Consider the following 12,148-nt stretch of genomic DNA (forward strand, 5'->3'; position numbering starts at 1 on the left):
TCTTCACCTCAGTTCCGTTTAATTTCTTTTTTCCCGAGGAAGGGGGAGGTCGGGCCGCGGCGGTGAGCGGGCCGCTGTCCTCAGAGCTGATGTCTGTCAATATTTGTTCGAGGAGGGTTTGCTGCCAGTACCTGGCCTGCACTGACAGCTGCTGCCTCTCGGGACGGTGTGGCTTCAGGGAGGGGCATTATTCCGTGACATAGAAAACAAGACGGGACTGGGGATTTTTTTAAAGGAAATTCGTGCAAAAAAAAAAAAAAATTCTGAAGTTCACCTGCATGTCTTTCTGTAAGTGGGAGGAAAGCATTCATGTAACGAGCTGGGCAGGCAGTGGTAGACACTCGCTTGAAGAGCCGAGTCCAAGGACGTAATGGTTAAACAGAGACCTGGAACTGGAGGGGCTCAGTCCCTCAAGAGTGACCTCTCTGCCAGTGGGTAACAGGGACACGGTGGGAAGCGAGAACTGGTGTGTGGCAGCGTGGTGACGTGACTGCTCCGCTGTTAAATAGCGATATTCTCGCTTGCGTGTTTACTTACTCTGATTTAAACGTCTTGTTTCCGTTTCAGTTTAGACACCAACATTGTAGAGCTGCTAGAGCATCTGAGGATATCCCGGACAGGAGGTTTTTCTGTAGTGCCCGGGGAGCTGTGGTTGCGTTTTCCTAACTGTGCGTGTCCGTGGGCTCTCCCTGCAGTGGTGGCTCCCAGGGCCGTGCACGCACCGGCAGCAGTTGTTGGCGCTGATGGCCTGGGGAAGGCAACTGCCCGGTTGGTGGTTGGGAGCCGGCCAGGTGGGGCTGAAATTCACTGTCACCACCTACCGCTGCTTACCGTGGCAGGCCTGGGGATTTCAGAAGAGTTTTTAAGTGAGCTCTCTGAGCAGTCATTATAGGTCTTGTAATTAAGTGATTACTATTACTTTACATTATGTCTACTTTTTATGTACGAACTGTTGCAGTCTTTGGACAAGGGGTCAGTTTCCACCACTCCAGGCTTTCTCTTGTTCTGAGTCTTTCTTGCTTTGGTAGTGAAAACAACAACAGCGTATGCTGGCACCTGCCAGGCCACTGAGCTTAGCCAAAGGTATTTTCCCTTTCGCCGTATCACTTTGCTAGACATTTTTTGTGTCCTTGCTGTGAATATGCCACCTGCACCTACACTTTTACAAGTACGCGATTTATATATACAATTTAACTTTTAAAATGTTGTATTATTTATACTTTTGATTCTAAACACTTAAATCCCAAATGGATGAAGTAATTTGAAGATTTACTTGTCGAAGCTGTGGTTCTCCAGCTGATGGCAGCTCATGGTTGCTGCCACCGTTCTGAGTGAGCATAGAGACGCCCTTTACGGTCGTGCAGTACTCAGGGGTCACGTTTCACCCTGCCTGGCAGAGCGGACCTAGGTATTCGAGAGGCAGTCATGTGCCTCTTTTCTAACCGTAGTGTTGTTGTGTACCTTTTCCTCCAGAGGGCGGTAACTACATAAATGTAGAATGAAAAAAACTGGAGGAGGAGTGTTTTAAAGGGAAAGGAAAATTGGTTCATAGTCTGGTGCTAGGAGCAACTTATGGAGCTTACTACAGCAAGGGAAGGTTCAGGGATCCTGAACTCCATAGAGCTAGAAGGGTGTTTCCACTGCTGTTTTTTATTGAGACTGTCATTTCCCACTTCTTTTTCTTTGTCTCTGAGTGCTTATTGGCTGAGACGGGACAGCGAAGCGAGTGGCTTCTGCTGAGGAATTTCCAGAGCAGAATAAAAAGGAGCCCTGTCTCTGTGGATCAAGTGACAGATACTTAAAAGAAAAAAAGTGACAGATCTTCTGAGTGAGCCAACATATTTGTATTAAGAGCTGCTGAACAAAATTGAGCTCACAGGAACAACCAACCCCACTCTGTAATATTGAAACATGAGGGGGAATCTCTTTCACCCACAAAATGGGTTTTAGATTTCAAGCCACCCACCCGCCTGCCCTGATTTACATGGCTATCAAAGGCGGCATTACTGTAACTGCTGCATTAAAATTTGGTTAGCACCATGATATTCCTCTACCTTTAGAGACAGACCTGTCTTTCAGAGGCTGCACAGTGTTACCCTAACATGACCTGAGCCTCACAACTCACCTTGCTGTACGAGTGGGTAAACAGAAGAAACAAGATCAGAACTGGTTATACAAAGCCCCAGGGGGGGCATGAACCAAGCTGGGAAGAGGGCTAATGTAGCAGGCATGTTCCCTTCGAAATAAGGACAGGGTAAAGTGGTCACATTAAGACAAGGAGATAGATGCTATAAAGGTTTTCATACAGCAGGAGCATTTATAGAAAGCAAATGAGAAAACACCCTGGCTGCATCTCTGTAGGCAGCCTACCCCACTAACACCTTTGGGAGTGAGCCAAGTCCCATCCTAGAGGAGAAATGAAAGTCTGGACATGGCAGCTCCCTTAGCAGCCTCACAGGGCTGCTCTGGGGCTGTCTTGCACCCATTTGAGTACAGCACTTTGCTTAGTAATGCTTAATTGCCATGCAAAATACATTTGTGAGCCTGATTCTGTGAGTGAGCAACTTCTGGACCACAGCTTTAATGACTCAGACAATGGCAGTGAGCCTCCCACCATAGATTAATTTTCCTGGATACTCCTTCTGATCACTGCTGGGACTCTAACCCTTTGGAGTTAGGGGGCAGAAACTCCCTGGCACTTGTGCCCATACAGTCAAGGCTAGATAAAATGTGCTGAGGGAATGTGACGTAAGGCCTCCGTGTTGACATATATTTATCCAGCAGTGTGGTACCATTACAAAGATACATGATCAGTGGATATAAACCAACTCCCTCTACTCTCCTGCAGTGCTGCTTTGTGAAGTACAAACCCCATTTACAAGGGAAACATATGACGCTTGTACTTAACAGCGTGTGATGTAATACAGTCATCTTGGTGCTAGGCTGCGTCCTTCACTCCCTTGCATTCCTTTCCAGGTAAGGCTGTCAGAAGCTTTTAGAATAGGTGTTAGTCCAACTTGCAGTGTCAAATCCCAGACACTGTGAAAAGCATATGAAGCCTCACTACGCTGTACCTATCCTCTAGCCATTAGGATTTGGGATCTTCCACAGATGGTTGCCAAGGTTCCGTGGCTCGCTCTCAGCATGAGTTTGAGATGTCCTGCCGAGTATTTTCCTAAGCCTTTACAGGAAGAGATCCTGCCTTTGAGCAGTGCTGGGCAGCTAGGAGACAGCACACTGGAACTGTAGTAGAAACTTGCTGTGTGCTCACTGTGCCCTTTTGCTGCTCTGGGAGAACAGTCACCTGTATTCCATTTCTTCTCTGGTAGCCCAGGGTGAAAACACGGCAGTAGTTCTGCAGCTGTTCTTTCTTTGACACTGCCCAGCAAATGATTCCCTGGAGAAGGAGATACCTCCCTGTGCCCTTTTATCTTAGTCCATAGTAGGCAGTGACAGAGCTCATGCATTTCGTCGGCATCACTGTGTTCTGCCTCCCCAGTTTCACCCTTGTTCACTCCACACTCTCCTGCTGGATACATGGTTCTCTGGCCCCGGTTAATGCCCTTAGATATTGCACAGCTAATAGCAGGCAGATGCTGCAAGTACTCCACTCTGCAACTGATAACGCTACATCAACAGCAACAATGGTTCTTCAGTTTTCCTTGCTCTCTGCTGCAGTGGTAGGGGAGAAGTAATGCATTAAAAATACCACGTATCCCATGCAAACACCGAGATGTCTCTTTCTAGAAAATAAAGCCTTTAAAAACAGATTCCAAGTTAACTGAGCAGGCTGAAGAGATTAAAAAAGTGAAAGGAGTTTGCCCAAGTGCTATGACTTCTTCAAAAAGGGGAAGAGGACAAAAATGGATGTAAAGCCAAACTTGCTATAAAAAGAATTATGGTGAAGAATTTATTGTGGCCTTCCATTGGATCATTGACATTCTAACCCCTTAACAATTAATAATGCCTGGAACAATTGTCACCATGAATCAGGTTAATTTCAGAGGTTACAAGTTATCTTAGTAAGTACAATTTATTGGTAAAGATCACAGTGATTCTAGAAACTGTGTGACAGTGGGTGAAATATGTGAATCTAGGAGACAATGAGTCAAGCTCTCATGGCGCTGAGCTATAGTGGAAGGTTTAATACTGTTTATTTGCCATATCTGGAGGGATCATTTCCAGATGAGTTGGTAGTCTGTAGTGGGCTGGAAACAGTGTGCATTAAACACTGATACTTTATCAGAACCTGCTTCCGCACAGTTTGGGGAGTCTAGCTCAGTCCTGTTTGGAATCAGTATAATATGATTCAGTGGGGGTAGGTCTAAGATTAAAGGAATCATCTTACGATTAATTTCTAAAAGGTATTAAAGGAGAGACCAAGAGACATAGGCTCTGTCAATAAACCACAATATAAAAAAGGTTTTACAGATTTTATATTTAGATATTAAAGCTTTACAGAGTCGTGATTAAAAGAGATACAAGCGTTTGAGAAATACCTTTGGTATATTATTTTTCATTCTGCATTTAGTCAGTCATGAGCATTATTTACAGTAGGGCTATGACACAAAAAATAACATGTTAATAAAGTGACAGGAGAAGCTGAAGAGTTACATATAAACTCCATGCTGGCTCTGTTTGTCTGATGTGTATTCTGTCATATTTCACCCACGTACTTATTTTCAACTGTATTTCATAATTCTTTGGTAGCAAACAAAAAGAAGAGTAGTATACAAAAAAGGAAAGTACATAGATAATTCAGTAGTGCTTCAGATGGAGAAAAATGGCTTGTTTTATTAAAAAAGGGAAACCTCAGTTTATTATGAAATAGTATTTATTTACAGGTATTTTACATTTTTAGAAAATAATACAATTGTAATTTAAAATGCTTCATTTATTTTATTACTTATCTGCTTGTACAAAAGAAGCAAAGACGCTGTCTTCTTGTTCTAGCAGAACCTCAGGCTTGTCATATTCCAAAATAACCCCTCTCTTCATTACAATAACCAAATCTGCATTGAGGATCGTGTGCACGCGGTGCTGAAAGGCAAACAGACAAAGTGCCCCTTCAGTCTATCTATCAAATATATTCCAGGATAAGACAGACTTCCAGAAATTGATTTTCCCAAGAAATTCAAGTTTGATTAAGGCTACTTATCCTACTTTTCATCCTATTTTACTGCGCAGATAGTGCAGATAAACACACAGACATTCAGGTACCTAAACTGCACAGAGGTACTTGTGTATGAAATGTCACGTGAGTTCAGACTGCGACGGCCCTAGCCCACAGTCCCGCCGCCACGGGTTGCCACGGGAAGGTAGCCCGGAAGAATGGGACAGGGCGCGCCACGCAAGGGGGTACTGCATGCGAGTGCTCTCCCAGTCCCGGACTACGTCAGAGCAGGGAGATGCCTTATCAAATTTATAAACACGGCTGATGTGTTTGTAGAACTGAATAGATCTGCCTTCTAAGGCTTTGCCCATGTCTTCTCTTGAGCTTTCACAAACATTTTACATCCCCATCCTTTGAAAATATTTCTGCAGGCCTGCTCCCCTCTGCATGACCGATTCTCTCCCCTTTTGTATGCTCCAGGCCTTGCTGCTCAGAGCTTCATCTGATGCCTCTTCCCCCCACCTCATGACTTTGCAGACCTCTCTCATGTGTCCTTACACTGTCCTTCTCCCGGGCAGAAGCAGCTGCCTTTCAGCTGCTCCCTGTAAGGAGCAGTTCCATGCCTCCAATAATCTTTGTGGCTTCTCAAGGCTTTTCAGTTGTCACGTGCCATTATGGGGACGAGGAGACTAGAACTACTCACAGTATTTAAGGTGTGTGTAAACTACGGACTTAGATAGTGGTATGATGTTTTCTTTTTTATTTTCTACCCTCTTCCTAATAAGCCACAACATCTGATTATTTTATTAGGAAGAAACCTCCCCCATTTTTTTTCCCCCAGCAAATACTGAAAATAATTTCGTTTTTCTGCGATGCCATTATCTTTCCTGAGCATTCCTTTCCTGTACTGATCATCAAATGACAGATTCACGGATTCACTATTAGTTTTGATGGCTTCCAGAGGGTGCTTTCCTTTCCTTTTTTTTTTTTTGGCCTGCCTTACTGCATTTTCACATGTAATGTACCAGAACTTACGATCATTTCTGTTTTCTTCATTAGGCTATAAGCTCAGCTTTTACAGGAATGTTGCCTTGTTTCTAATAGTCTTTTTTATTTGTTTAGCTATACCAGTGTCTTTTTATCCGTAGCTTTTCCTGATAAATAGCATGCATTGGCTCTGGGATTTTTGAAAAAAATCTGTCAGTAATTTCCATGATCCCTGTCAGATTCAATTTTCTTTGCTTCCTCTTTTAGATTTTTTCCCCCTTTTATTTTTGGGTTTTGTTTTTAACAAGCCTCCTCATTTTAAGAGAATTTGACTTCTTAATGTTGTGATTGGAATTTTTGGTTTTGCATTACTCTTGCAGGGATGTTTAATCTCAGAATACTGTGGTCCCTCTCACACAGTTGCTCTTCACTGAGAAGGTTCCTAATCAGATTTTGGGCACCCTCAGTCCCAAAATTACTCTTGTACTGCCTTCTGTGGCTTTCTAGCCAGATGTTGCATCAAATAATCACTGATGGCATCTACAAATCTCCTCTGTGCTGCAGTCCTCCTGTGACATTCACCAGTCCACAGGCAGGGGGGGGGACTGGAATAGCACATTCCAGTTGTACTTGCTGCCCTTGTCCGATCTCTCTCAGTACACCACAGCCAGTGCTGCCATCCTGGTAAAGGAACATGGCTGAGAATATGGATCCGAGGCTTCGCTCTTCCTGTTCCTGTTCTTCCTCAGCACAAATTAGGAATATATGGCTTTTCTTCAAATAAAATCCAGACAATCCAAAAGAAACACCCCAAAGCTGTAGCTACCCCGGTGCCCCCTGCCATTTTGTCTCTAACTATAGAGCATTTTGAATGCAAACCCACCTGCTGTAAAACACATTTACGTTTGGAAGAAAAACCAGTCAAATTAAGTTTGTTCCAAAATGCTGGTTGTTTGAACTGTGCAGAGTGAAAGACAAATAAACTTTCTCAGCCTATCCCCAAACAAACTGAAAAAGACACTGCAAAACACAGAGCAACTCAGAATTTTCATGCAGAGAAATCAGGGCATTTCATGCTTATGATTCCTTTGCTTTATTTATGATGACACGCTGAATGGATTCCATAAGGTAAATCAGGTTTTCTATTACACATTTGCTAGTTAAAAAGAAAAAGATGCTGTAAGACTCCTGAGCCTAGATTTCTTGATGTGTAATTCATTTTTAAATGTGAAAGAAGCGTAATGAATTCATTTCACCTCCCTGAAATATGTGTATTTTTAGAAAATTGAGGACTGAAAGATATGTATTGCTTCTGACATATCTGTGCAGCCAACTGCTTTGATTCAGGTCAAATCTCTTTCATAAATAGCTTTTTTATAGATACCCAAGGTCTTTGTATAATCACTTCAAGAATATGCAGACTTAAATTCAGTCACTGTCAACAGGGATGGAATGCTTATTTTTAAGAGTAAGATTCTCATTTATTTGTTTAAATTCTGAAACATAATCCCTTTATCTGATGGCAGAACCATTACACAATTTTACTTGTCCTTAGTTAAATGATTATTGTAGCTTGATGAAAATCATTCTTACACTTCACAGTACTCAAAGCCGTATTATATTTTAAATTAGCCTAAAATGGGTAACAGAAAATAGACCCGGTACTTAGATTACAGGCCTTTGCGGGCAATCACTTGGCATCACACAACACGTTTAGGCTGTTATGTATTTAAATAAATAGTTTAAAATGGAAAGTTTAAACACCACTAACAAAAAGATTAATGGCCAAATCAACACATTTATTAACATTGACAAGAACCAACTAATGTGGCATTTCTGATTCTTGTTTGCCCTAGAACAGCATCAGAGACTCTACTTACTGCTATTGTCACCACAGTACGGTCAGCAAACGCGGTCATGACTACCTTCTGGAGGATGTTCTCCTGCGTAAAGAAAACCATTCGCTGCTTTTCAAACAACAGAAGTTACATGATAGACACAGAGACACTCAGAAAGCTTAAGTATCCACTGATTATTCCATGCGTTTATTGATCCTTTGTTGCGGAAATTAAAAATTAACTACATGTCAGTCCTCAGTCAGAGCCTGGTCTCCAGTTAGATGGTGCTGCTCGCTCCTGCCCCCACTGCCACTGGGCTTCAGTGCACACGAGAGCTGTGCTGCGGCCCCCAAACCCCTGCTATCCGAACCTCACTTTTACAGGGAGGAAATCAAAGGTGAATTCAGGGATACTGCCAGGCTGCCCGCGTGCTGGCGTCTCCGCAACAAGTTCTTCACCCTCCTGGAAGCCCAGGAATGTCCCAGCACACTGGCGACATCTAACACCAAGGGGTGGCAGAGAGAAGCGAGGGAGTGTGCTGTACCTGGCATATTGTAACAGCAGAGATGATATTTAAGATGGTCTTAACATACATAGTTCTCACTCAACAAGTACTCATCCTTTGCTATTTAGGAGACATGTTGATGTGTACCAAATGCTGACTAGAAATGTCACTAGGACTGATGCCTTCATTTGCTATTACCTGTTCTTCAGATATCTATCTCAAGGGAGGAGCTATATCCTCAACGTGTCCAAATTCCACATGTTTTTTAACTGGGCTGCAGACAGTCTAATTCCCAACTTTACTGAAGCCCAACTCACTAACATGTTACAGAGCTAAAAGCTGTAGCTGTTATATAAACCCCTCCAATATTCTTTACTCACGGAACAATCGTGAAGACGACTGAGAAGTTTGTCATAACAACATAATGGAGAGAATGTACTGTTCTATTTGGCTAAAATCCTGTCAGTGCACTATTATTGTGGGGTTTAATCTCTGTCTAGCAAGTTCAGGTGATTAAAGCAATAATCCAGTATGATTTTTCTCTGTCTCTGTTTATTTCTTTGTCTCTACTTTGAAGCCTTCTAAGTTCTTGACTTGTCTTGTCCGCTGTGCCAAGGAAATTTGTCTGCTCGCCTATGTACCCTTCACTGACCATCCATCCCAGCTGACCTGCCAAAGCTTTGTTTACTTCAGAAAATCAGACTGCCAGTGAAAATAACACGCTTCATTTTCCTAACACAAGCAATGCTGCCGTAACTACTAGCCCCCCAGTAAAATGATTTTAACTCTTTAGATTAGTTAGCAACTACTCACAGCTACCTGGACTTGCGAACACTTACGGTGTAAGCATACTGCAGAGCAGACAGAGTTGCGGTCCACCTTTTTCTTTGCCTATTAGCAGCTGCCTCCACCTCAAGGAAAACAAGAAACAGGGAACACTCCAAACTCACCGTTGCCATGTCAATAGATGCTGTGGCTTCATCCATGATGAAGATGCTCGTCTTTCGCACAAAAGCCCTTGCTAGGCAGAACAGCTGTCTTTGGCCCTGGCTGAAGTTTTCACCCCCTTCTGTGACTATGGCATCTGGAAATGACAGAGCAAAACCACTATTTATGGGCTGTATGCTTGTGTGTGTATGAAAGGATCGTGTCAGACTAGAGCATACGCTGGGAAAATGATGTCTCAGCATAAAGATTCTCAAAGTAACATTTCCTAGGTCTACAGCTGCTGGTGACCCATTTTTGCCTGATAATTTTGTTCAAATCAACCAGTACTTCTGTCTCACAATATTCTTTATATCTACAGACCTCAAAGTAGCTAAGGATGTTTAAGAGTGAGTTTCTCTGGAACATGTGCAGACAAGGACGCTGCACCCCCTGACAAAGTGTCATCCATTGTTTCTTCACCCTAAGGCTGTATAACTTGCCATTTTTAAGATTGTGGGTTGGTCTGTTTGTTTTTGCATGGCCAAATGATTCACACCTATCAGCTACTGAAATCTCCCCACCACCCACACGACTACTGGGAAATACAGAAGAACATATTCTAGGTAACACCCGACTTGCTGACACCTTATTTGAATTCACAAGACCTGTAAACCTCAATGCTTCGTAAGAAAGACATACGGAAATAAAATGATCGTTTTACCATTGATTTGAATAGAAACAGGATTCTGCCCGCCCGGTGCAGGTGGTAAGGAGGGGAGTTGGATGGGTATAGGACGTTTGCTCACAGGCAAGCACTTTTTGTTACCCTCCATAAACCTCAAAACTTTTTCTTCAGCAACTATGTTTTCAATACTCAGTAAAAGTGGAACAGGAGCACTGTGCACACCGGCAGCAATCTTCCCAAGAAGGAAGTCTTCTCACCTAGGCCCCCAGGCAGCGCTTTCACCACGTGCTTCAGCTGTGCTATTTCCAACGCTTCCCACAGCATGCTGTCAGTGCACTTCTTCTCAGGGTCCAGGTTGAACCTACAGTTAGGTGTCATTCAAGAATATCAGTCCATAGAAGCTTCTGCAACGTGTCTCTTCTTTCAGTGAGCTTAGAAACAAACTTGTAGTTAATCAGAATCATATGCGAAAGATCTGGGCCCGATTCTGATCTATCATTAGTATAAAGCTACTGAATTTTGCAGAGTTGGTCAACATTTATACTAATGGGATTAAGAACAAAATTTGACTCTCTTAGTTGAACAGAATGGGAACAACTTTGTTTTGCAGATATCTTTGTAGTTTCAGAATTAATTTTGTTCTGAATAAAGTAAAAAAATTCTCATGTTTTACTAGAAGAAACAGCAGCTGTGAATATAGGCAGTTTAAATGAACACTAGTTTTTAAACAAAGGCCGAATTTCTACCACCTCTCCTTTTCAATCCATGTTGTTCTCCACTGCTATATAATTGCTAAACAGAAAGATCAAGATTCATACTGAATTATGAAATGCAAGTCTTCACTACAGCTGAACAAATCTTGGATTTATGAACAGATTAATGTTATTTTAGCTTGCTGTAGCCAGAAATGATAGGAACAAATGTCAATCTCATTAATATACAGAATGAGAATCAGAAATAAAAGATTCAACGGTGCACCTTTTGTTTTTACTTTTTACTCCTACTGTACATGCTGTGAATGACCAATGCTGGCCGAAATACATTTTTAATAGGTTAATTAATAAAACAAAGGTATATGGTCACCTCATCTTCCAACATGACTGAATTCATGCCATTCAGGCAATTTCAGGAGGTAATCCTGGGATCTGTATTTGGGTGGAGTCGGCAAACCACAGAAGCCTGTATCATTTTCAATGAACTCTAATGACTTTTATGTAGAACCCGTAGCTGCAGGTGGTGTAACTGCACACTGAGGATTGTACTGGTCCTTTCTAAGGTAAATGCCACAGACATAGGGAAGGATGTTTGTTTGAAACTGTGAAGCTTTTTGCCACTGCTTCTACTGTATCATCCTCTCAGAGAAAGAGCAGGGAAAAAACCCCAAACAAGGTGTTTCTTCTCACAAATGAAACACTGGCAGAGCAATACGGGTGGAGGCTCCAGGATTAAATACCTGCAGTACTCTCATTGTCTTACTGCTTCCTCTTTTTCTACACTAATTCTTCAGTCTGCATTTTTTCCACCTCATTTTTTAAGGCAGACGGATGAAAACAGATGTAGGAGAAAATGTTTCAAGGAGTGCTGGGTGGTTATGGGTATTTGATCAGTGAGCTAAAGTGATTACTTGATCATGGAGGAACAAATAGTGACTTCCCCTGCTTCTTGGGCAAGGGCTGCCTTCTGCCAACAGCATGCTGAGCAGGCTCAGGCACGGGGGAAGACGCAGTTTGGCAAGGGAGGGTAAAAAGCACAAAGAGAAGAGAGTGATCCTCCCCACTCCAACTGCGGAGAGCAGAAATGAACAGTGCTATCAGCAATTACATGCTATAATTGCAATATATAATGGCATACAAGTCATTATATGGTTTTTATTGCTGGTGCTTAATGCTTACCGGATTGTTCCGCTGAATAAAATAGGATCTTGGAGAATGATTGACAGCCTGGATCTCAACGTCTGTAAGGGGAGCTTAGCGATATCTATGCCATCAATGATAATCCTTCCTAGTCAAAAGAAAATGGATAGTCTGGTAGACTGTGAAAGACAGAGCTCACTTTCAGCTTCCACCACAGTACAGCAGGGATAGCCCCTGAAT

The 12,148-nt window shown here is 42.6% G+C and overlaps 1 protein-coding gene across 1 annotated transcript in view; it reads right to left on the bottom strand.

Annotated features, from left to right (window-relative positions):
• Positions 1-4,816: 4,816 nt before the first annotated feature.
• LOC104496804 (ATP-binding cassette sub-family C member 8-like) overlaps positions 4,817-12,148 on the bottom strand; it is a gene marked incomplete at its 5' end in the record, with an annotated part of 21,631 nt that continues 14,299 nt past the window's right edge. Inside the window, 5 exons of the mRNA XM_010139971.1 lie at positions 4,817-5,040; positions 7,981-8,043; positions 9,394-9,527; positions 10,313-10,416; positions 11,948-12,056. Of these exons, the coding sequence (XP_010138273.1) occupies positions 4,903-5,040; positions 7,981-8,043; positions 9,394-9,527; positions 10,313-10,416; positions 11,948-12,056 (548 nt within the window). The remainder of the gene's footprint in view (positions 5,041-7,980; positions 8,044-9,393; positions 9,528-10,312; positions 10,417-11,947; positions 12,057-12,148) is intronic.

Source organism: Buceros rhinoceros, unplaced genomic scaffold (assembly GCF_000710305.1).
Source record: "Buceros rhinoceros silvestris isolate BGI_N320 unplaced genomic scaffold, ASM71030v1 scaffold38147, whole genome shotgun sequence".
Classification (NCBI taxonomy): Eukaryota; Metazoa; Chordata; class Aves; order Bucerotiformes; family Bucerotidae; genus Buceros; species Buceros rhinoceros.